Below are 25,209 nucleotides of genomic sequence, written 5' to 3'. Positions count from 1 at the left end.
GTGAATAACTTGTAGTTCGGGGGATTATGATAGGTTATAATTTTGCATGAGGTTGAAGGTATTCCCAAGATTTAAAAAGTGGCTTTAAATCGTAAATAATCTGATATTACTTATCAGTCGTGTTAAGACAGTTGAAAATATTTTTTGTAATGTCATGCACACTTTTCCTCTTGCATTTTTCATCATCCCATATGTTCAAATTCCATTCTAACGTTTACGATCAGTATTTTCAACCGCTTTCTTATATTTAAGTTACCCCATATTTAAAGACTTCCCTTGAACTCGAAATTTTCCGTTTTCTGTAGTGCGAAGTGACCTGGGAGAACTGCTTCCGTCTTGAGCGTTGAGCCGTTTTTGAATTTTACAAAAGGAACCGCTAAAGAAGTCGCGGACTTTTCGGGCAAGCAGATAGTTTCTTTGCAAGAAGGAACGTCGTAAAAATCCTAGGGCCCAAAAGGCACAGAGGAGAGTGGGAAAAGAGAACAGAGAAGAAGAAAGGAGAGAAGTCACTCTTACCAGGGAACCATAAGTGCGGTGGACGCATTTTCTGTGGAACAGTGGACTTGACCAGAGAGTCTCTCTCTCTCTCTCTCTCTCTCTCTCTCTCTCTCTCTCTCTCTCTCTCACATATTATTTTCTTCGTTGCCGGTAAATGTTTCAGCGTCCTGGTTTAATTAACCATTAGATACTCATTTGACAGTTTTGTCGTGGTCATTAAAACAAGAAATGTGATAGAAAATAAATGAAAAATTAACGAAAGAGACAAAAAAAAAGGTGAGATTCAATTTAGAAAGAAAATTATAATGAAAATAGTGGTGAGCTAAGTAATAAAAAAATGCAAGTGATTATGTTATATGCTGTAACGCAAAAAATAATAATAATAATATTAAAAAATAAAAAACTACATTAAATTTAATTCCCTGAACAAACTTTATATAAATAAATCATCGTTAGGAACAAAATGAATTCCCATAATCCTACTTAGGTTAAGTAAACACCATTAATATAATTGTGGAGCCATTCTCTCTCTCTCTCTCTCTCTCTCTCTCTCTCTCTCTCTCTCTCAAGAACATGTCCTATTCATTGATAGTAAAGAGGTTTCATACCAAATGTCCGGAATTTCACCAGAATTCGTGGCTGCCATGAATGTTTTTATTTCCAGAACAATCGTCCAGCGGGAATTAGTATAATAATAATAAAAATAAGAGGCTTATCTGTCTGACGGACAACCATAGTTAATTAAATTAGTGTAGTGGTTCTCGACCTTTTTCTTGAGCCATGCACCCTTTCACTATATGTCACACACAGTCATCCCGCGTCTGCATATAGAATAGGATTTTTAGTACTATATGTGCATATAGTACTAAAAATCCTTGGGGAGGAATGGAATTCCCCCTTAGTTGAGAACCACTGTATTAGTTAGTATATCTGATTGCAGAAAGCTAAAACACACTAAAAGATAGATCTGCATGCTAATCTGGCATCTTGTGAAGATTCGAGAATACCCTCATTTTTATACTATTTGTTGTTTATTTTTACTCTGCCTACAACATTTTATTTTTTATATCCTTTTTGTTAGCTGTGGTTCGTTCGAATGCTAAAATATCTCCATATTTCCAAGAAGCCATCAAATGCGACTCATTCTTGCAGTGAGGTCACCTCGAACATCATCATCAACTTTTCGTCGATGAAACTATGAACGTTGAAGTCCAGTCTTTTTATCTGATGGAAGACGCCTAATCATTTCTACAAAAGTGCGCAAAACTTATTTCTTTCATAGAATTTCCAATTATGAAATTGCGTCCGTAGCTAGGTAGTAGTAGTATGTGTCGTCCAGTATACACTTTTTTCTTTCATAGCAAAAAGGTATGTATGTATTTATAAGCAAACACGCAAGCCAAGTAAAAAAGTGTGCATGGATGATGATGATGATGCATGCGGTGGTGGTCGGATGACGCGAGCGAATGTCCCTTCTTGCCGCTTTGCGTCGAAAACTCAACAGCAACGCATAACAGGGTGTTACCACCCGATAAAACCCCATGAGACCAACGTTCGCTCTCTCTCTCTCTCTCTCTCTCTCTCTCTCTCTCTCTCTCCTCTCTCTCTCTCTCTCTCTTATCGTAATCATTTTTATTATTACAAATGCCGTGCAGATGATTCAGTGCAATTTGATTGTAGAATACTCTTTTTAGAAAAGTTATCTCATATCTTCTTGAAAAAATATCTAAGATTATATCTGCGTAACGCTTTAGATTTGCATTTCCTTGAAGATATTTTTTAACGTTGTGTGCTTTGCCTACGTGTGGAAAAAGTTATCTAAAATTACATAAAATCATGTAAAAGTTACTTGGAGATGCGGGGTATCGATCCCCGTACCTCTCACATGCTAAGCGAGCGCTCTTCCATTTGAGCTACACCCCCTAGATGAGGAAAGGAAAAGCTAACTAATACACTTCGAATTATTATTTTTTGCACTCATTAGTACCTAATTTGGGTCATACGTATTTACTGTTTAAATTGATGTTGTTGTTGCATCGCAAGAGCATTTCTTTACGACACGGACTCGGGACTCAGAGATGTTAGTCTACTATAGTGTAACGTCGATCACTAATTCGTAAGATCAACGAATTCGTCATATTACCAAATGAGACATTGCTAGGTTGACATGTAGGTACCTCGAAATGTCCTTTATTTTCAAAGAAATAAAAGTAATTCTGAGTTAATATTTGATGTATATACTATATAAAGAAAATACAGACCTAAGCTGTGCATTTTCACCATTTTTTATATAATTAACCACACAATGTCAGTTCATTATATCTCGAATGATTCAGCATCAATAAACATCTACTTCTTATTGCTTTCATTCATTTTACTGTACTCCATTCATATTCTCCTTCCATCTTCCATTTGCATTTCCACCCTCTCATATAAACAATTGTTTCATAGTGCAACTGCTTTGAGGTTTTCCTCCTGTTACACCTTTCAAACCTTTTACTGTCAGTTTCAGGTTAAGCGCTGAATGACCTCATAGGTCCCAACATGCTATTCAAGGGGAACCGTAAATGTGCTAAGGTGTTAAGATGATGAAAATACTTTTTTAGTTTTCTGAAAAACTAAAAACTACTGTGCAGGCTTTGTCCGTACGTCCGCACTTTTTCTGTCCGCCCTCAGATCTTAAAAAGTACTGAGGCTAGAGGGCTGTAAATTGATATGTTGATCATCCACCCTCCAGTCATCAAACATACCAAATTGCAGCCCTCTGGCCTAAGAAGTTTATATTTTATTCAAGGATAAGTTAGCCATAATCGTGCGTCTGACAATGAGTTAGACCAGCTTCTTAGGCGCGTTTTTTACTTTTTTTTTTCTTTACATTGAACTCGAAACTCCCAATGGATATGCTTTTTACTACTACTACTACTACTCTACTACTACTACTAAGCAAGGGAAATCTTAACGAAGTAAGGGTGTCGTTACATCAAGTTATTGCAAACAGCATAATAATTATCAAAAGAATGTTAGGAAATCGGAAAAATACAGCGCAAAGTAGGTAGAAGCGACCTTCTTTTCCCTCCCACAAACTTTAATTGCTATAGTCTCATTCATTCTGTAGTTCATGTAGCTGTGAAATCGATCAGCAATACTGCAAAAATAGTTGCGCATACGGCATTATGCTATATGCACGATGCCACGTTGGGGAGGCTGGCCTCCCTATGGGAAATAGCGTGCTAATCTCGTACTACGCACTTTTATCCAGTTCCCCTTGAAAGAAACAGACGTTTTCTATGAAACCCCCCTCTGAATTTGCCCCCGAGGGATGAATTGGGGGAGGGGGGCGCGGTTGGACTTTCGCTTTTCTCAAACCTGTCGTTGGGTGTGGTCACGTGCTGACGACTAACCTGGAGAGTTTCAAGTTTGTCTTATTTTGAAGGAACTCTTCCTTCCTAAATTATCTCTTGATTAAGAGGGGGTGTGTTGCTGAAATGATAGAGTGCTCACTTAGCATGTGAGAAGTGTTTTTATGAAGTTTGTCTTTTTAGTACTTCTTGTAACAGGAAAATGACGCAAAGATTAAAGGATTAGGTATTGATTCGTTGATAGGCTAGTAGGTATGCCCTAATTTTAATTCTGTCCTTTTTTGCTTACAGTGTTTTGTTCATTTATTTACTTTCAAATTTATGAGAGCACAGTGTATTTGTAAGTCCCTCTAAAAGCTAAGAAACAATTCCAAATCCCAGCTTCCATCTTGCCTGTACTAGTTAATCGCCAATCAATGCATACCAACTTAAATAGATTCTACAATTGTATCCCACAAATTTCCCATTTTCTTATACTTTATCGTTTTCTCTTATAGGCAAAGTTCATGGTGTACTCAATTAATTTTCAGCTTTCACCCGCCCCAAGATGAATATCAAGACGCGTGGTCACGGCTGGCGGGCTTCTGGTTTCCGAAGGGGATGTAGCTCAAATGGTAGAGCGCTCGCTTAGCATGTGAGAGGTACGGGGATCGATACCCCGCATCTCCAGCAAACTTTTATTCTTCTGTTTTATTGTAACAATATATTTTTTAACAAGGTTTTCTATAGTCACCTTTGACTGATTTCTTAGACCTTAGTGACGTGTTTTCTTAAAAAAGAACAGAGAGAGCACGCCTGGGAGAAGTAAGTGCATTTATTAAATGCAAATATCATTACATATTTTTATTGGGAGATTGTTATATGAGAAATATAATAGCCATGGGAATTTATAGAATTTAGGCCAGTCACTTAGACCTGTGAGGTCATTCATCGCTGGAATGGAAATTGACACCTACCTGGGTCATTTGTTTAGGAAAAAAAGCTCCTTTTCTATATTTGTTTACAGACTTTGATTATATATTCAACATAGGAAAATGCAATTAAAACCTATATGAAGGGCATCTTTGACAAATACTCAATATGGCTCTAAGATTCCGTAGAAATATTGCAGTTAATTCTTTATTAACAAAAATATATAAATATAATAATATCAATTAAATCAATCATTTTTTAAATGATCAATTCATATTTACAACTCCATTTTATACATGGATTAGATCATTCACAGAAGATTGTACATAATCCACTTTTTCTTAAGTTTAGGATTTATACTATTTTTCAAAAAGTTCTTGGAAAGACATACCTGCGCTAGTACTAAACATGGCGGAAGCTCCTTGTGATGCCGTGTTTTTAGTACTAGCTCTTCTGGGATCAAAGTATTATATACGCCCATTTCTGTATCGTGTGATCGACAAATTATATTAATGAACGATATCTTCGTGTGGCCGTCTACTTTACATATACCATACGGTGTTGTTTAGTACTATAGTACCTCAGAGTAGGTGAGGAGCCAGAGTAGCACCAGGCATCGTTCCCAATTTATTTGAGCTTGACACACACGCCGATGATGCCTTTACAAATTGTTTCCATGATTGTAGCTGTCATAGTAATACAATAATGATAGAATTGCTCTGATATTAATATATTACAAATAGATAGGCTAAATTCACTGATTTCCACGGTTTTCCGTAAGTCTTATCGACAGTTTGGAGGGTAAAACACATAGCAATTGGCAACAGTGGGCCACCAGAAACTCCTACATGGAATTTTGTCATCACCCCCAGTTAACTTTTGAGAATTGGAAGATCCCAAAACCTTTGTCCTTGAAGAGTTGGCTGTATTCCTCTTCCTTTTCGAAGGCTTCTTCCTCTACGTCAAATATTTTGAATAGTGATAAAGGCTGGATGGTGAGGTTCGTTGCAAGCAGCTTCACGCCATCCTCTGAGGGAGAGAAAGAGAGTAAAAAGATAGAATCTTGTGCTTTCTGCGTACTGGTGATGTGGCTTTCGATATTAGGTTTTCGGTGGTCATTATCTTATGGTATTTAGAATCTTTTGTTTATTTTTTAACGGTCGCTTGTACTAAACACACCGCAAAGGTGGATACATTCCTGGTTAAAACCCCTTTGGGTGGTCACTATCTACGAAAGATACCGAGATTCTGTACCATGTCTATTTACAAATATACTTTATAAATTATAATCTTACAGAATATACACAAATTCCCGTATGTTCTTATCATTCTAATTAAAACATTGACACTTTTTTTTAAGTTTATTATGTCCCAGGAAGGAAATAGTTTATAAACACTATAGGAGTAGTATACTAATAATTATAACTTGAAATAACTAGCCTACAGAAAACAAATCGACCTCATAATCAGGACAGCACCTAAATGTTTGGGCACCACTACAAACATTCATACATACAAACATTGAATATTTATCTTCAAAGTTGAGCGAAAATACCCACCCATGAGGAGTAGTACTAATAATTATGACTTTAAATAACTAGCCTACAGAAAATAAATCGACCTCATATTCAGGAAGCCTTACGAACAACACCTAAATGTTTGGCACCACCACCATAAACATTCATACATACAAATATTGAATATTTATCTTCAAAGTTGAGCGAGAATACCCACCCGTGAATGTCGTCGGTGACGGCGGCAACAGGTGCAGAAAAGTGATTTCGTCCTCGCTAGATTTTCGATTCGGCGGCCAGAACGCGTTCAGTATCCTGGCCATCCGTTCCATGTTGGCGCCGACCGTCACATCGAGGCTAGTGGAGAATTCAACGGTGAACTCCCCACCCGTGAAGTCGATCGGAGTAAGGCTGCTTCCCGGGTCGTAGGAACCGTCGTCGTGTATTTTAAGTTCTGTCGACAGAAATGCCCTTAGATATTTTTTTTCTTTTTATCGGCTGTCCCAGGAAGATTTCTCAATCTTTCCCAGATAGTGACGTCACCCCCAGTGGTTTTTGTATATGCATATTGGTTTTTCCCCCTAAGTAGATCCTCTGTAAGCTTTAATTATTCTGGCCAGTATATATATACAGTGGTCCCCCGTATTTGCGGGGTATGCGTACCAGACAGACACACACACACACATACCCTGCAAATAGTTAGAATCCGCGAATAGTGGAACCCCTATAAAAACGCTGAAAACAGCCTATTTTGTTACTTAAAACTCAAGAAAACCCCATTAAAAATTTTTACACTTGGTTTTTTAATAGTTTTATCACAAAAAGTGCATTTTATCATGAACTTGATTAAAAATAAATACAGGAATTTCTGGATATTTCTCGTAGTAAAATACCACAAATAGGCGAACTTTCTGTGAATAATGCAGGGGAATGTTCCCGAGAGATATCCGCGAATGCGAGAGTCCTCACATCTGGAGAACGCGAATAGGGGGGCCCACTGTAGCCTAAAAATGAATTATTTTTCAAACGTTGTAACATGACTTATGCTAGTTGAAAATGCCGCAAGAATGGTAAGAGTGAATACTTTTACATCCTGATACCAACACAAAAAATAATACATATTTACCCAGAATTCTCAGCTGGCTCAGCTCTTGAATGTGAACTGACAGTTCCCTCAAGGCATCCAGATCCGTGCGTAGATGAAGAATACCCAGGCACTTGGGTAATCCTCTTATCCCATGTTCTGTGAGTCTTCCTTCAAACTTCATGCAGGTTTCGGCTTTAGCTAGATAACTGTCAGCATTCCCGTCTTCTCCATAAAGCCACTGATTTATAAATCTGAGGATAACTGCAACGCGGCACTGGCTGGCTGCCGTTAAAGTGGGAATCAAGTGAGAAAAGTCATCTGGGTTAGCATAGAAGGCGAATGAAAGTTTCTTCAGTGTTATCTCGGACAGCAACAAAGGCAAGGACATGAGGGACTCACTTTCCATAACATTGAGTGTCCCTATCTGTCCACCATAGGTGTCTTGTAATCTTCTCACAACACTTTTGATGACATTAGCATCATTTCCCGTTTCAGTAAAGTACTTAATGAAGGAATCTGTGTCTCGAACGTTTGATAAGGACTTTTTCCCTCTGATTTTCCAGTGTAGATCGACAATATCTTCAATAACCGAGTACAGAATGTCTCTCTCTGAATCGTAGAGGATTCCAGATATGAATGGCAGTAGTCCATCCAAGTTTTTATATTCGATCGCCTGTTTCTTCCCTTCATTCACACATGGCGCAGAGGAGGCAGCATAAGTGATGATATTCTCACTGCTTTTTACCAGATCGTCAAACTTGTCGCACTCATCCTCGTACAATCTTATCAGTTCGTCACAAATGACGCCGGCTGCTATGAACTCCTGCTCGCTCCGATGCCTGTAGCAGAAGACCTTCACAACCTCGAGGTCTTTCGTAGCGTGTTTTATATTGAAATAAGAAGACATGACGGTGTTGAAGTCCAAATCCAGTTCCTTGAGCTTTGCTTTGAAGATTCTGGTATCACTCTGGGACAGCTCATACTTCTGCTGAAGGTAATATAAAAAAGACCATTTCTTGTACAAGGGTTCAAATTCTTCAATGTCGTCCTCTGTAAACCCACATTTTTCTGTTAATCTTTTCTTGTTGTGCTTTTTCAGCTGAATGTACAGCGATGAAACTGTATGGATTTTTCCTCTTAATGCAGGACACTCTATGTACAGTAACACAAAGAGTTGAACCAAAGGGGATTCCTCAGTATGCGATTCATGCTAGTATTCATTGTCTTAAAGAATTTCGTCATCTCATTGGTTATTTCGTCCTTCTGTACTTGGTCCTTCTTCCACAAGTGGGCTACAAGTGTCTTAATGTGCGATTCCATCACCTCTTCGCCGATACCCATCATTCTTAGGTTAATTCTGTGGTGTTTTGACTTGTTCACAACGCTCGTAAGTTCTAGGGTGTTCATCGGACGCGTCGTCACCAGAATCTTCATATCCTTGCAGTTGAGTCTTAAAATCTCTTCAAAAAGCTTCATCGATTTCTTATTAGCCTCGTCGAACCCATCACATAAAATCAAGCACTTGGAGTGAAGTATAGCAGACTTGACCAAGTCGTAATTAAGATCTAGCACAGTGCGTTGCAAGAGGTTTCGAATGTAAGATTCGAAGTTGTCATAGTCATCCTTCCTGAACTCCATGTAGAGCAACACCTCGAAAGAGGCGAGATTCGTGATGTCAGCCGTGTTCTTCCACCACTTTTCTACGATGGAACACATCATCGTCGTCTTGCCTGAACCGGCGCCACCTGCTATTACAACTACTTTCGGGTCCTGGCCGCTTGGATTTTTCGCACCCAATACTTCTTCCTGAGTGATGACAAGAGGGTCTCGCTTTGAGAGGCCAGGATGGAACTCCTCATCGGCGTCCATACCCAAAGACACCACGATCTCACAGGGATCAGTCACACCATACTTGGGTCAGCCAGTCGAAAGGTAAAATCCTACAGAAGACCTTGTAAAGTGAGATCAGTTCCTCTCGAGATTTCTCCTGTACGTAATCGTGTAACTGATCTGCAAATTCTTCCATTTCTGCTTTCAACTTCTCCACATGATCAGGATTGGAAGCATCATATTTTTCTCGGATCTTCTCCTGAATTTTGGGTATGGCATCTTGAACCTCGAGCTTCAGCTGATCAAATTCAGTCCTGTGACTTGGATAGATTGCTACTGCTTCATCGATAGCTTCCTCGAGCGTGGTGCCAAAAGCTAGGAGCTTGTTTTCAAGTTCACTCTGTGTGATACCAGTTTCTTCATGGCTGACATTATTCCTCTCGTCTTTGATTTTCCTGATCAGATCTCGAAGTTTGTCACCTGGATAATTCACCATCTTATGCCAAAGAGCTTGACAAATCTTGTTGAGAAGCGTGATATCCAAGTGTTCTGGCGGGTGGGTCGTCAGGTTAGTGATTTCTTGGTTGTTAAAGGGACCCTTCTTCCCAATAACAACTCCGTTGTCCTCCAGTATCTGACGTATCGTCCTGGGATCTCCATGGAGGAAACAGTACTTGTAAACAAGGTACGTGACGTCCTTCCCGAAGTGTCTGACGAAGTAATAATATCGGAATCTCAACAAGCCCTCCGGTGGGATCACGTGTAGTGCAGCAGCTGAACTCATGGTACTAGCGGTTGGATTATGCTTCGCTCCTTCTTATCCAGCTATGCTCATTCGGGTTTCCCTTGACTGAAATCATTTTTTTGTGAGAATTCGCCCTTTCATTTTCACTAGACAGTCCATTCAAGCAACGAGGTGCCAGCCAATCCGTTTTGCCTCTTGGTTTGCAATAGACAGTGACATAGTTCAGGGCATCCAACCTAAGAAAAGTAATAACATCTTAGTTTAACCAGACCACTGAGCTGAACTATAGCTCTCCTACGGCTGATCTCGAAGGATTATAGATATTCTTACATGGCTAGGAACCAATTGGTTACCTAGCATTGGGACCTACAGCTTATTGTAGGATCCAGGCCACATTATTTCGAGAAATTAATTTCTTATCACCAGAAATAAATTCCTCTGATTCCACGTTGGCAGAGCGGGGAACCGAACGCGGGCTACCCAATCGGTATGCGAGCACGTAACCCACTCATCCAACGAGGAACTATTCAACCTAAGAAACAACACTGTATATTATTGGCAAGAATGGGATCTTTCTTATATAGTGACCCCCCAAGGGTTTTAGCCCCATATATATCCACCTTTGCGGCGTGTTTAGTACAAATTGGAGGACACTCGTAAAACATAAACAAAAGACTGTCAGTATCATAAAGATAATGAACCCCAAGACTTTAAATATCAATGTAATGAACCCCAAGAAATATTAGTCTTAGATAACGAACTTTACTGGGGGCCACCATCTTAAAAAAGATGCCAAGAAATGGTAACAGTAATAATAATATGATTCAGTAAAGGAACGACCTAGTCCTTCATTATCATAAAAAAAAAATAATGTATAGCTCATGAAAACAGCAAAAAAATAAAATAAAATGGAAGTTATAGACTGTTTAACATTAACATCAGTTGCCCTGAAGGTATTCTTGAAGGTAGTTCTGGAACGGATTCTTCAAGTTAGTTCTGGACCGGCGTATGGAATCGAAATTCTTTAGTAATGAGATTCGATAAGAATAAGAGATGAATAAGTAGGCATTAGCGTGGGAAGGATTTTTAAGAATACTATATACATCCCTGGACATTTTACACAAGAATTCTCGGACCACACAATTAACAGATTTTCCACAACTCTTAAAAAATTTCTTGCAATAGACAGGTCCTTCTCATCGTGTTTTAAGCTTTAAAAGGCCTCTTGGTATAGTGTCTCTGCTGCATCACCTTGAAACGTAATAGGGATTTTTGGCAGTAAATGTAACGGGCTTATGAAGCTGCCAAGGTTTTTTGATAATCATATAATACGTCTATGAGAATTCTTGGACTACAATCATTCGCTCACCACATTGTTACAGCCGTCTCTCCACTGAAGGGTTAGAAGTGCGCACTATTTTGTTTATTTTTTCCGAGTTATTTCTTCCTCTCCCTCTAATTATTGTCCTTTGAATTATAAATCAGTATTTTTTTAAACATTGGCCGTGTGTCTTCCACATATATATTTAGTGTTGCATGATTTTCCTTTCCCAGTGTACTATATACATTACGCGTTACAACGACAGCAGTTCGTTGGAGATATGATTCAAGGTCATATACCTTCTTCCCATCAGAGCGTTGGTGAAGACAAACCCGTTACTGCTTTTGTCCTTCGATGTCAGGTCGTGTGAATACAATTATTTATTGATATACTGTCGACTTTTATTAATAATGATGCTGTAAAACTAATTGTGAATGTAATTTAGTGCAGTGCACAGTGGTTAATAGAGAGATAGAGAGAATCCTCACCAGCAACAAACCGAATCTTATCTTGGGTATGACCACCTGTCATGTGACCTATCTCTTCGTGCTTTATTTATCAAAGCCAATCTTTCTCTCACCTAAACAGATGTCTATATGGCTACCACAATAATAGGAGTCAAATTTAACAGTTCCTTAGGTTGGTGTTCTTAAGGGTCTCAGGTACGACTTAATTTGTATATGTTGTATACTTACTGTGCACAAGACCACCTGTCCATCATGAATCATGACGATTTCGTATAGAAATCCCACGTCCCTATATACTTTCAAACAAAATCACAGCGTTGTCACATTGCCTCGGGTTATTGCTTTGTACAAGGAGAAAAGTCACCGGCTTTATAACAACTTCAGAAAGTTAGACAAACTGAAAACATGCGGGAAAATAGTATAACTAGCAACTTCATTTAGACGACTATTGCCGGATTTTGGTGTAAAAATAACCAGTGTGAAACTTAGTTCGTGGATTTATGACCATTCTTAGCTATTCTGGCTTTTGCATTCTTAGAAAGTTAGATGGACCTAACCTTTTCCTAACGACATAATCCATTACAGATTAAGCTATGTCTGACGCAAAACATTTCGACGAAAAACTGATGCTTCGGTAACTCGCGCAAGATTGAATCTGGACTGCCAGGCGAACGAAGTTTTCTTATGTGTCTCCATAAAAAAAAAAAAATGCTGAGAAAATGTGTTTAGAATTTGAAGTAAATGATTTTGTGGAGAAGGAATATTAGTTTTTTTTCGGAGCCAAGGGGTCTGTATGCTTAATTTCTTGATTTTATTACCTGGTCAAATACCGGTATGTTGATCTCACCACAGTGAAGTCTCTCTCTCTCTCTCTCTCTCTCTCTCTCTCTCTCTCTCTCTCTCTCTCTCTCTCTCTCTCTCTGAAACTTTCGAGTACTGACTGGTTGATTTTCAGGTTTTAAAGGGCTCAAAATATCTACCCGGTTTCATACAGCTGTTTAAATTCAAGTATGATGACGACTTGTGTCTATCAGATCAAATATATTCAATCACTGAAAACGACTACAGCGGAAGATTGTTGAAATAAAAAGGAGGAATGACTGAATATTCCTGTAATAATCCACCTTCCAACTATCGTTCATTTCTTCAATTCCTTGGCTTTTATATATCCTCTCATTTTTTTTTTTTCGTTTACTTTCAGCTTTCTCCTCTTCTCCAGCCTTTATAGAACAGAATACTTTTTTTAATAACAGGACGCTAAGATATATCTGTAAATTCTGCCACTTAGACTAGATTCAAATATTTTATTAATATTTTGTAGGGGTTTGGTAAACAAGTTAAGTAAATCAGTGGCCTCATCTGCGAAAAGTATGTAAGCTCTTCCTAAAAGATAGAGTCCCACGGTATCTTAAAAATGATAAAACCTCCCCCCCCCCCCCACCAAGCTGATAATTCTCGTCAAATTCAGTTAAATCTGGATATATCTGGTTTGATTTATAAAAGGTACCAAAGTGTATAAATGTACAAGGTGCTCCGCACATTCCCAAATAAGTGATAAGGAGAGATAATAGGTTTTTTACCTAACATTTCAGAAGAATAGAGGGTTTGCTTAGCATTCTAATGTGTGACTTAAAATTTTACATATTTTTTAAGCCACAAGTAGTTGTTTGATATCGAGTTCACGATACCTTGGTAATAGCTTACGTCTAAGGGGAATTATAACTGTTAAATGCATCTTCGCTAGCCAGGGCAAAGACCTTTCTACACACTCTGTATCATTCTTCCTCAACACCCTTCACATTGCCTCTGTCAGTCTATCTAAGGTTCTCTAGATATTATGACATACATTTTATGCTTTTTCCGTTACTTTCAACTCTCTTCATGTTTTCTTAAAAAAAATGGATTACACATCAAAATTGAGGGATGACAAGGAGAGTGCATATGTGTGTATATTAATAAAACTTACATTTTCAATTTAAGCACGACTTATGACGAAACAGAGCTAAAAATGGAGAGTGTCTTGAACCATTACTGCAGGTTCATGTACCTGGTTATAGGAGTTGGGAGTTAATGTGTGTATATAGCTGCCTTTAGCTAGGCGCATGTAGGCTGACGAAAGTTTGAAAGTTTGAAACCTCATCCATCTAATCTTTCCCCCCCCCCCCCCCCTTCCCCGTAACCCCCAGATACTATTACGGCTTTCGCTCAGGGAACTTATATAGGTATCAAATTGCCAAAGGTAACTGATAGCAGTTTCTCTCAGAAAGGAGTAGAGAAGTTAATTGACGAAACAACAAGATGACAGTTGTGAGAACATATTGTGAGACTTGCTGAAGAGGAACCACAATCTAAGTAATGAAAATAAGTGTATACATATCACCATTATTCCTCTTTTTTCATACTGAATAACATTTCGTCGCTTTGCTAAAACGTAGATACATCATTGTCGATTTAGCGACATTTTGGCGACACTATGGTCTTGTTGAGTTTCACAGTTCCGCTCCCTGCACATGACAATATAGAGAAAATTCCTTTGAAGCAATTAACACTACACTTGAGCATTGAGAAACTCAGTGACGTAAATAAAATACATTAGTGAAAAGTATTATATTATGCTTCAATTACATACACTAACTTACGTATATACTCATGCACGCATATATTATATGTCCACTACCATGCAGTATACGTATATGTCTACATGTTTCACATGAAACATTCTTATCGAATGCTGATCCACATTTTTATGTCTGTTTCCTTAAGCAACCACGCTCAGAGAGAGAGAGAGAGAGAGAGAGAGAGAGAGAGAGAGAGAGAGAGATTTGATGTTAGGATGGTGACGAAGTGCAAAGGTAATGTTCCTGCTTGCTAAGTTCGTCGTATGCAGTCTCAATTGATCTTGGACAGGCAGACCACTTTTGCTTGAATGTGCAAAAAGCGATTTTGCTGATTAACGATTGAGAGAGAGAGAGAGAGAGAGAGAGAGAGAGAGAGAGAGAGAGAGAGGGTGGGTGGGGTTGATAAATTAAGGCACAACAACATGGCACATTGAGGTAGCAATGCAGCCCTTTAATTATATGCGTCAGCACGATCAGAAAGAGTATACAACCTTAGGAGAAATAAGTAGAGACACGGACTTCAAGGGTGACTGTAGAAATCCCCTATTGAATGAGAGCTCATGAAGAATGATAAAGATAAGCCCTCCTCAGAAATCAAGAACCGTTCTCTATAAGAACGAATTTTTAAAGCATTGTTGGTTGAAGGAGACCCTCTTCCTGCAATAGGCCTATCTGGATGAAGCGGCAGAACTTTCTGAGGAGAGAACCACTTGATGTGCTAGATTAAAAGAATGTAGTAAATATAAGCAAGACGAATCAATGTCTAAAGATTCGTGTTCTTTTTACCGCTCAAATCTTTCCTTGCAAAAATTTATAGAAAGTATTTATTTACGAGTGTCATGAATGGAATGTATTTCAGACCATTCAGTTATCTAATGTTTCAAAAGTAACAATTGTCAATTTGTTCGGTTTCTTTCGCGAAATGTGTGATAAACATTACGAAAAAAAATAAAACTGTCCATCCTGGTTGGCCAGGGATATAACAGTGCACTATGAAGAACAAGTGTGTACGCTAAGGTTGTAGCTATTATTAGTTAACGTTGTGCTCTCTCCTAGAAATTTCATAATATTTTTTCCATTCATAGACTGTGAATCTGTGAAGAAAATATCAAGTAACCTGTTTCATTGAGTTTTTCTTTGAAGGGAGAGTTTTCCAAAAAAGAAGAAGAAAAAAGTGGTGTATGAGCAACGGCTGAGGTAAAGTTGTTCATTAATAATGGTCTTGGAGAGAGAGAGAGAGAGAGAGAGAGAGAGAGATGGAGAGAAGGGGGGAGAGAGAGAGAGAGAGAGAGAGAGAGAGAGAGAGAGAGAGAGTCTAGAAGACAGTAAAGCTGTTTTAGCATAGTGCCGCATAGTGAAAGTCATGTTTATAAAATCCTGTCGCATTCAGAGAAATGTTGGGGTTGGGGTGGGAAAAGGAGTATACAATTACTCTAAAATTGAATGCATATAACACACGCAAGCATTTTAATTGATCGCTCAGATATGAGACATAATATAATGCTTATAGAAAATACCACGCTTGGCAACAGCTCGTACCCAGGGGCCCTGTGTGTCTGGTACATACCTACTAAGTCTAGCTTCTCGCAGCTGATCACAGTTAGCCGGTCGGTCTTGGTGCTACGTATACCAACAACCAATTTTGTTGTCTTCGACTGCGTTTGACAGGTAGTGCCAATAACATTTTAAGATACTTTGGTGTGAGAGTTTATCAGTTTTTCAAAGTAGTTGTGGAATATGAAGCATAAATGCTTTAAAAATCATCATAGGCCTAGCACAGCGCCTCGTTTGCCGTGTTGAACATTGACGTATGAGACCCGTAAGGGTTTTTATCCAGTTTCAGAGTTGATTTCTGATTGAAATTAGAATTTTTTTGGTGTTTCAACGAGATAATAGGTTCAATTTGCATGTCATTGTGTAACGCCATGTGATAGAAGACTGTTTATTACGATGTGGTGCCACGCGGCTCTTATCCAATGAGCAGCTGCGTGAAGAAGGCGTGTTCGGGATTGACGACGTTGATTGGACATTTTTAATGGACCTTTTTTTTTTCTTCTTATTCTGTGGCTTTGATGCCTATTATGTTCGCATTTATTTTCCAACCGGGTTCTTCTTTTACGTATTATTTGCAAGGACAGACTTCATTTTGGATGCATCTGCTTGCAGGCGCAACAGGTTGTCTGGGAAATGCAAGGGTTCGCTGTAACCATAAAAGAAAAAAAATTATATTGTAAAACAGGTTCCCGAATCCGGTCCCTCCAACTGGGAACGTAGGGCTGTGGCCATAATCTTAGGGCTTTGGGCTAAGGAGCCGGGGAAGGGTATAACGATAGAAGCCAATGTAAAATAAGTTTGTGGAGGAACTCAAGCCTCAAGGTCGCGATGACAGTTGCCATGGGGGAGCTTGCATTCATGTGAACCAAATTCACAAATGAAAGAAGATTGAGGCTTTTTTTTTTTTTTTGGGCGGGGGGGGGGGCGGGGGGTGTTCTTTAATTCAAATCAAAGCTGTCAATTAACCCAGTCAGTTTTTCAAGTGTTTAATTTATTTAAAACGTGTTTCGTTTGGTTTTTAGGAAGCTATATGGACATTACTTTAACCGGGAGCATTGAGTGAATCGATTTCGATAGTATGTAAGATGCTCTCAAAGATAACATATCAGATACGGAGATTAAAGTTTTTATGAGTTACGTAATGTGAATTGTAGTTTATAATCTGCCCTTGTTGCCATGCAACTATTATGGTATCATTAGAAGCAAATATTTATGAATGAAATGAGAAACGCAAACATTGTCAAGGAGAGCTACTTAACCTGCCCCGGCCTACACTGTATAACAAGCAGTTAACAAGCGGTTTATTTCACCAATTGTTAATTCTACCCAGGTTGGATTAGAAATGCGAAGTTTACAAGTTATCACTGGGAAATTGAGTGTTGTTAAAACTCCTAGCCTCATTTATGAAGAAAAAAATGGATAAAGCATGATAGTAATGTTTCTGGTCATAATATAAACCTAATCTTTAGTTTTGTAGAAAGAGAATCTTTTAACTTTTAACATAGCTTTTCGGTTGGAAAAAAAAAGTAATAAAGTTAAAGGCAAGAAGTTGTGTCTTGTTTACAGTTTTAAATTAAATTGTAATTGGGAATAGCAATCAGATTAATTTGTCATAGCTTTAGGTTTAGTGCTTTGTGTATTGAATGATTTTAGGAAGATAGTATTTTAAGTATGATTTTGAAGTGTTTGTTATACTATGTTTCTTATTACTGTAAGTGAATAATAATGAGTTTACTTTAATATTATTGTTTTTTTCTTCTTTTCAGAATGTCTGTGCCTGGCCAAGCTACAGTTCTGTCAGGAAAAGAGGTGGCTCAGTGAGTATATCATTAATTAACCCTGATTTCCTACAATTTTGGGTATTGCAGTGAGAAAATGGGGTTTTTTGGGTGAGGAAAATACAAAACAAATAAAATATCAGGATCAGTTTAACCTAAATTAAGGGGCTGGGCCCTTACCAGTTGTGGAGGTGGCTTGACCCCCCTGGAAACCCCCACCCTTACCTAACCTAACCTAGGACTCTGGGTTCTTACCTTTAGTTGTTTGCTTTACCTTAGGAACATAATATGTAAGAAAGTGGTTCAGGGTGTGCAGCATTATTTTCTGCATCATAACTAGGTACTAGTAGTACTGTGATATTTAAGGAGACAGTCTCATAAATGTTTTCTTAGAATTGTAGATGTATCAGTAGGGTTGATAATAAAGTTCTTTTTTTCAGATCATTCATTTTCCTTTAGAATGGTGGTCCTATGATGAATATCCTATTTTCATTTCATGAAAGGGAGTGTTAGGCACATTTGGGAAAATATTCATTTTATTAATATAAATACAGTTTATATATACTTCTGTAAAAAATAGCTAATATAAGATATGGCCATTAATGTTTCGCCACAGTTCAGTACAACAAGGTCTCGACAAAAATCAGAGATGTACCTAATTAAAAAAGGAGTTTCTGGTTATGTTTGTCAGAGGTGGCAGGTATGAAAGTGTGTTGAATCCAATAGAGACAGTTTTCTGGTGTTCAGTTTGGCTGGTGCATCTCCTACATGAACCAGGTAGGCGATGGTCCCTGGCCGTAATCTTGATGACCACTTAACCGGAGATTGGCTACTAATCTACACCATGTGCCAGAGAGCTGTCCCTATAGGATTAAAACTTTCATTGGTTGCCACCTCAACTAAAATAAGACCAGAAACCCCTTTTCAATTTGGTACATCAACATCAGAGACTTTCATTGAGACCATGCTGTGTTGAACTGCTGTGAAAAACATCATTGATTAAATTTTACATTTAATTTTTGTAAATATAGAATGTTCCAAAATGTGTGTATACCCTCTCTTTCTTGATATGAATATCAGTCAATTATTACATCAACTTTCTCCTACAGAAAAAGGAATTATTAGAAAAATAGAGAAACTATTTATAAATTAAACTCTGCTGATGCATGCATAATTTTTTTTTTATTAATTACACATTGATGAGAATAATAGGAGGTTTAGAAACTCATAGTATACTATACTGTTTTGTTTATGGTTATTTTTCAGTCTAGCCTGAGAAATGGTATATTTCAGAAGTTTAATACTCCACACCAGGGGTTCTCAAACTTTTTAACTCATCGACCCCCCAATGAAGTTTCAAATTTTCTATCGACATAAGAAAATGTTTAGAAATTTAGATGCACCAGTAACTTGATTCTCAATGCAACATACCATTTTTCTTCTTCCATTGTTAATCTATTTTCTCTTTTCTTTTTTTTAATTCAAGAAAGTAATATATATATATTATTTTAATTAATATGATAAAGTCTGATAATGAGATTTTTATAAATTATATATATCATTTAATCAATATGATAGTCTGATAATGAGATTTTTATAAATTATTAATGAGAATTTCAAATTGGAGGCTTCATTGGTCCTTTAGACCCCAGCAATGAACATTCACAGATCCATTAGTTATTCATCGACCCCTTTCGATCCCCTGACTATTCATCGACCCTGGTTCCATTGACCCCTGGGGGTCGATATCGACCACTTTGAGAACCCCTGCTCTACGCTAATGCTTAGTGCTTAAGACTTCTTTTTTCATAATCTTTAAAAAAAATGTCACTGATAAATTGTTTGGGGTCTTGCAGAGATGTTCGTGACAAGCTGAGAGAACAGGTTTCTGCTCTGAAGCAAGAGTTTCCTGGATATGCACCAGGGCTGGCTATTGTCCAGGTAGAGTTGTTGGCTTTTGATTTTTATACATGTCTTGTACTTTTATCTTTTACTGTAATTATTTCCTTTATATTTTGCTATATTTTTTCCATGTTAAAAGAAATTGTTCCCTATGTAACTACATGGATTATGAGACTCCATATTTTATTATTGAGATGACTGATGAAGCGGCAAATTTAAGTTATATGTGCACTGTAGTATTGCTTATGAAATTTTTACTTGAATTTGTTTATTTCTTATTAATGAAGTTATAATGGAGCTTTTAAGTGCATTTTGAATTATCCAGAAACATACAAACTGGTACTGATAGCCAATTTTGTCGCCCCCTGTCAACAGAATGGATCTCAGGGATTATCTAAAGCTTGTCTCTGCTTGCAAATTTCATATGTAGGATGTTTAAATATTTGATAAAGCCCTCGGTTATAAGCAACTTGTTAGTAGCACTGTACTACTTAGGACACATCCAAACAAGAGGATTTCCTTTGATTTTTCAAATATTTTCAAATTCATTAAATGATTTCCTTGAACAAACTTAGCCACAAGATTTCACAGAGACAGTCAACTCAGAATTTCATCATGTAGCCCAGCATAACAATCATAACAATACGTATACAGTATTTTTTCTTTCCCAAAAGGCTCATTGATAATTTTGAGATTTGGTAGCCTTGGTTTTACTGAGCATTTTACATAGATTTGTTGTTTCAAGTAAATTTATTTCTGTCAAGGTTGGTGGACGTGAAGATAGCAATGTATATATACGGATGAAAATAAAGGCAGCCGAGGAAATTGGAATCAAGGCTCAGCATATCAAATTCCCTCGAACAATTACTCAGTCACAGGTAAGGTCCCATCTTGCTTTTTGTTTTTATCATAAATGTTATTTAGTGTTCTGTTAATAAATATTTTAATTGCATCATTTTACCTCTGGGATATAGGTGAATGGAGAACCCAAGAATGATTCGTGTTAATACATATTCACTTTTGCTTTCAGCTTATCCAAGAAGTGAAAAAGTTGAATGATGATCCCAAAATCCATGGAATGATTGTTCAGATGCCTTTGGACTCTGACAACAAGATTGATTCAGATCTTGTTCTTGACACTGTTTCACCAGATAAAGATGTCGATGGGTGTGTAAAGTCACTAAAGTGTACAGTTCATTTTGCCCATGTTACGTAATGTCTTCTTGTTATAAGATTTTCAAATTAAAGAATAGTGTGAAATACAGTGAATGGGAAATTGAAAGTCCCTTAAGTTCTTGTAGTTATAATTTCAGTATTTTTGTCAAGTTTCTACAAGTTAATATTTTTTTACTTGTTTGATGCTTGTTTTCAATGCTTCAAGATTCTAGAGTGGTTATAGTATTTTTGGATTGAAGGAACATAGGGCACTTTGATATGAATGCATATTGATAACCATACTTGAGACAGATGTTTATAGTTAAATCATACAGTTGGTCTTGGCTATCATGTACCATATTTTCAGCCTTACCACAGCAAGTGCTGGGCGACTGTCCCATGGAATGCTGGGTGGAGGTTTTCTCCCATGTACTCCCAATGGTTGTATGGAACTTATCCGCAGGTAAGGAAAACTATCACTCTTCTTGACCTTTTGGTTGAAAACTATTCATGTTCATTTTGAGGAAAAGCTCTGTAATATTCATTATTTTATTTCATGGAGCTATAAATTAGATTAATATATAGTTTTGTCATTTCTGTATAACACTCCCATATCTCTCTGGAGCCCTTCCTCATGAACATCCATTATAATGTTATAAATATTCAGTTTAGTGTTCATTCGAAATTATCTGATTCCATGAAAGTATTCCAATAGATGTATCAATGTGAATTACACAGCTTGTAAATAGTACTAGTACTACGTATAAAGGTTTTCTGCATTTCTTGTCATTTATTTTGCTTCTAGTGTTTCCTTTGGGCTCCTCCCACTTTCCTGTCTGTCTTATAATTTATGCTGGCCCAGTTTTCATTTCGTAAGGAAGTATAAACCCAGTGGGCAAGCATTGTAAGACTAGAGATGTGACATGACCTTATATTCTGTTGAAAAAATAGAATTATAGTATGTAATTTTGAATGAGCAGTTTTCAATGCGTAATTTTCATTGTATAGTAAATAATTTTGTCCATTAGAGATTCGGTATTTAACAAGCATTTGATACCATATTTCTTTATCCATATGGTTACAGATCTGGTGCCAAGATCCAGGGTGCAAAAGCTGTTGTCGTAGGTCGTAGTAAAATTGTCGGCACACCAATGGCAGAGTTATTGAAGTGGCATCATGCTACAGTGACGACTTGTCACTCTCGCACAGCAGATTTGGAAGGAACAGTAAGTAAAGGCTGGGTTTTGTTACTAAATGGCACTTGACTTTAACTTAGTTGTACAAGCACAAGATATTTATACAGTATAGCAATTAGTTGTATAAGCACAAGATTTTTATACAGTATAAAGCAAATATCTTTCCGAATTTCCCATTAATTTCATGACTTAAAATTATTTTCAGATACAATCTTTGATATTATTAATTATTTAAGGATGAACTTGAGGCATATGGTTAATTTTATGAATTAAGGTTCTCTATCAGCAAATAGTAGTACGCATCCTGCAGGTGCAAGAAGTCCACAGGATATAGGTGCATGGTAAGGCAACGCAAAACAGGTTTATCACAAAGACTATTTGCTTTGCAAAAACTCATGAACAAAAATGCATTAACATAAAGGCATTAACATAAAGATGATTTCTGTAAACTCTTTAATTATGATGAGAGAAAATAGCCTGAGGAAAATCACAATGGGAATATCCAAGATGGAAGCCAAAACAACCTCACATCAATACTTAACAAGTACATAAAGAGCAAAAGAGAGATTGAAAAGATGAGGGTAGAATACTTAAGGGAAGCTATAGTTATAGTTCAAATGCTGATTCTGTGGATTTAAGTTTGAAAGACCAAGCAGAGGAACTGTTGGGTTATTCCGTACTTCAGATATTAGTGCAGTTTGAAAATTTTACTGTATATTCCTTGTTTTCATAGAAATTGTATGCTGGTTTCTTTACTCCTCCATTTTCTAAAGCATAGGTTCATGATTTCCTGCATAATTTTTCAGACTATTCTGATATGTAATATTTAATGCAATTTTCCTAAAAACTTAGAAATTAATGAAAATTTTACGTATAGGTGCGTTCAGCTGACATCTTGGTAGTTGGTATTGGAAGTCCAGAATTCGTCAAAGGCTCTTGGGTAAAGCCTGGGGCTGTGGTCATTGATTGTGGCATTAATTCCGTTCCAGGTAAGGTTTGTTTTCACTTGCTAGAATATAACTATTGTTTCGTATACAGTAAATACATTTTGTCATATTTTAGAAAATTGATACGTATCAGAAATGTAGTCATACATAGCTAAGTACAGGTATAAAAATTTCTGTTCCATTTCCTTTATAGCAGACATATTTTGTTGCCCTGGAAGATTGTTATGAAATGAGAAAATAAAGTGAAGCAAAACGTAATTAGCTTGATGGAAGAGCAGCATTGATATTTTTGTTCTCTGTATATTTACAGATGCCACAAAGAAATCAGGATCACGTCTAGTTGGTGATGTGGAATATGCTGAAGCAGCAAAGGTATTGAAATACAAATTGTATTACAAAGAATTATTTCCAGTGGATTTTTTTTGTAGTAAATCTGCTTAAACTTAATACAATCAAGTGCTCTTGGATGTTCATTTAGTGTCATTCATAACATTGCAGGTTGCCTCGGTAATCACTCCTGTTCCTGGTGGTGTAGGACCTATGACCGTGGCCATGTTGATGCAAAATACTGTAATATCAGCACAGAAAGCTGCTGCTCACATGCGTGTTTCAGATTGGAATATAAGATACTTGTCTTTAGACGTGTTGGAGAATGTTCCAAGGTAATCAGTTTTTTCTTAGCCTTGTGTTTTACAGATATTTTACTAATTGACTAATATACCAGATATAAAGTAGAGAGAAGTAAGCTTTACTTACAATAATGGCAGATATTTCCTGGGTAAACTTCATAAGCCCCTGAATTCTCAATCTTCTGTTAAACCATTTTCAGGTAAATCTGTATGCACTATAATCTGTTAGCAAAAAAACTTTAGTAGTTTATACTCTCTCTCTCTCTCTCTCTCTCTCTCTCTCTCTCTCTCTCTCTCTCTCTCTCTCTCTCTCTCTCTCTCTCTCTCTCTCTCTCTCTCTCACTGAAGAAGAAGAAATGTAGTTTTTATTGTGTGCATGAATTTCATTGCTCTTCAGTAGTTAATTTTTAGCAGACATGAATTTGATTGATGTGCATGTGACTCGGCGGGGTTTGGGGGGCGGGGTTCGTTTCTTATGGGGATAAGGTCCATTTCTGACAGAAAGTAGTTTGTTCATCATGACCCCCATCACTCATAAATGTGTTAAGACCTCAGGTTTGTTAGCTATGAAAAATACAAATGGATTAAAAATTTGTTATTTTGTCTTGAAAAAAATATTCGGTATTTTATATTTTTGGAAGTCAGGAATTCTAATTAGTTTTTAAGGATTTGTACTTTTTGAAAACCCCTTGGAATTGAGCTTTTATTAGCCAGGTATGTATATCGCAGTTATTTTGCTCACTCATGTCACATTGCAAATAGTACAGATGTTCATTAATGATTAGTGATGCTAGAGGTTTCCATTACTGAATTTTTCATGAATGTGCTTTGTATCAATAGATTTAATATGCACTCTGTATCTTCACTCAGTGACATAGAAGTTGCCCGTGCCCAGACCCCAAAAGATGTTGCTGAGCTTGCTGATGAAATTGGATTGTTGGGTTCAGAAGTTGATCTGTATGGCAAGAAGAAGGCAAAAGTGTCATTGTCTGTTTTAGACAGACTTGCTTGCCAGAAGGATGGTAAATACGTTGTTGTTGCAGGGTAAGTGTGATAACATTCTAAGAACTATAGCATCTGAAATGGGATTGATTTTCATAAAAATTCCAAAACCTGTGGTAATTGAGGTTTACAAGTGGTTTACTACTTACTAGTTGTTTTCACTAGCTTTGATTGTTTATTAAAATAAAGGCCAGGATAATATTAACAATTCTTGTAAAAGGAGATGGGAATGTTATGTAAGTTGTTACCTTTTTTGACATAGATACTAGATATGTAATATGTCCTACGGAATTGAAAGAAAATTAAAAATCTGCTATTCATGTATTTGTGGTTGTAATTTACTTGTTAAATCCGTACAGAATAACTCCCACCCCACTTGGTGAAGGCAAGAGCACTACGACAATTGGTCTGACCCAGGCACTTGGCGCCCACCTTAAGAAAAACACCTTTGCTTGTGTTCGTCAGCCATCTCAGGGCCCTACATTTGGAATAAAAGGTAATTGGGAAAGATGATTTTTACTAGTTTCAAGTTTCACATTAGGCAATTTGCATATTCAGTTGATAGTCATGCCAAATTTAAAGTGAAAACTGTGGCATAGATAAACGAAGTGTCCATCTAGGATCAGACTCCTTTGTTGTTTATTATAGTAATGTTTGAAGCTGGAGTGTGAAAACTAGGGTCCCTCAGAGCTGTT

General features: G+C 37.3%; 2 protein-coding genes and 1 non-coding gene across 4 annotated transcripts in view; 2 read left to right on the top strand and 1 right to left on the bottom strand.

Annotated features, from left to right (window-relative positions):
- The first annotated feature begins 4,453 nt into the window (after positions 1-4,453).
- Trnaa-agc (transfer RNA alanine (anticodon AGC)) lies at positions 4,454-4,526 on the top strand. Its single transcript has one exon. It is a non-coding gene; the product is annotated as a tRNA-Ala (tRNA).
- Positions 4,527-5,383: 857 nt separating this feature from the next.
- On the bottom strand, positions 5,384-12,138 carry LOC135207587 (uncharacterized). The gene is made up of 4 exons (XM_064239441.1): positions 11,962-12,138; positions 7,410-10,181; positions 6,504-6,737; positions 5,384-5,798 (listed from the first exon to the last, which is right to left on the bottom strand). The coding sequence occupies exons 2-4, from the start codon at positions 8,275-8,277 to the stop codon at positions 5,632-5,634; spliced, it is 1,269 nt and encodes a 422-aa protein (XP_064095511.1). The 5' UTR covers positions 8,278-10,181; positions 11,962-12,138; the 3' UTR covers positions 5,384-5,631.
- Positions 12,139-15,869: 3,731 nt separating this feature from the next.
- LOC135207583 (C-1-tetrahydrofolate synthase, cytoplasmic-like) overlaps positions 15,870-25,209 on the top strand; it is a 66,422-nt gene continuing 57,082 nt past the window's right edge. Inside the window, exons 1-12 of one of the 2 annotated variants that reach the window (XM_064239435.1) lie at positions 15,870-16,019; positions 17,672-17,722; positions 19,540-19,624; positions 20,350-20,463; positions 20,616-20,752; positions 21,108-21,203; positions 21,825-21,966; positions 22,814-22,925; positions 23,194-23,255; positions 23,382-23,545; positions 24,383-24,556; positions 24,874-25,010. In XM_064239435.1, coding sequence (XP_064095505.1) covers positions 17,673-17,722; positions 19,540-19,624; positions 20,350-20,463; positions 20,616-20,752; positions 21,108-21,203; positions 21,825-21,966; positions 22,814-22,925; positions 23,194-23,255; positions 23,382-23,545; positions 24,383-24,556; positions 24,874-25,010 — 1,273 coding nt within the window. In that variant the 5' untranslated portion in view covers positions 15,870-16,019; position 17,672. The remainder of the gene's footprint in view (positions 16,020-17,671; positions 17,723-19,539; positions 19,625-20,349; positions 20,464-20,615; positions 20,753-21,107; positions 21,204-21,824; positions 21,967-22,813; positions 22,926-23,193; positions 23,256-23,381; positions 23,546-24,382; positions 24,557-24,873; positions 25,011-25,209) is intronic. The other variant, XM_064239434.1, reaches the window with a different exon arrangement.

Source organism: Macrobrachium nipponense, chromosome 32 (genome assembly GCF_015104395.2).
Source record: "Macrobrachium nipponense isolate FS-2020 chromosome 32, ASM1510439v2, whole genome shotgun sequence".
Taxonomy (NCBI): Eukaryota; Metazoa; Arthropoda; class Malacostraca; order Decapoda; family Palaemonidae; genus Macrobrachium; species Macrobrachium nipponense.
This window is presented reverse-complemented; position numbering and strand designations above follow the sequence as displayed.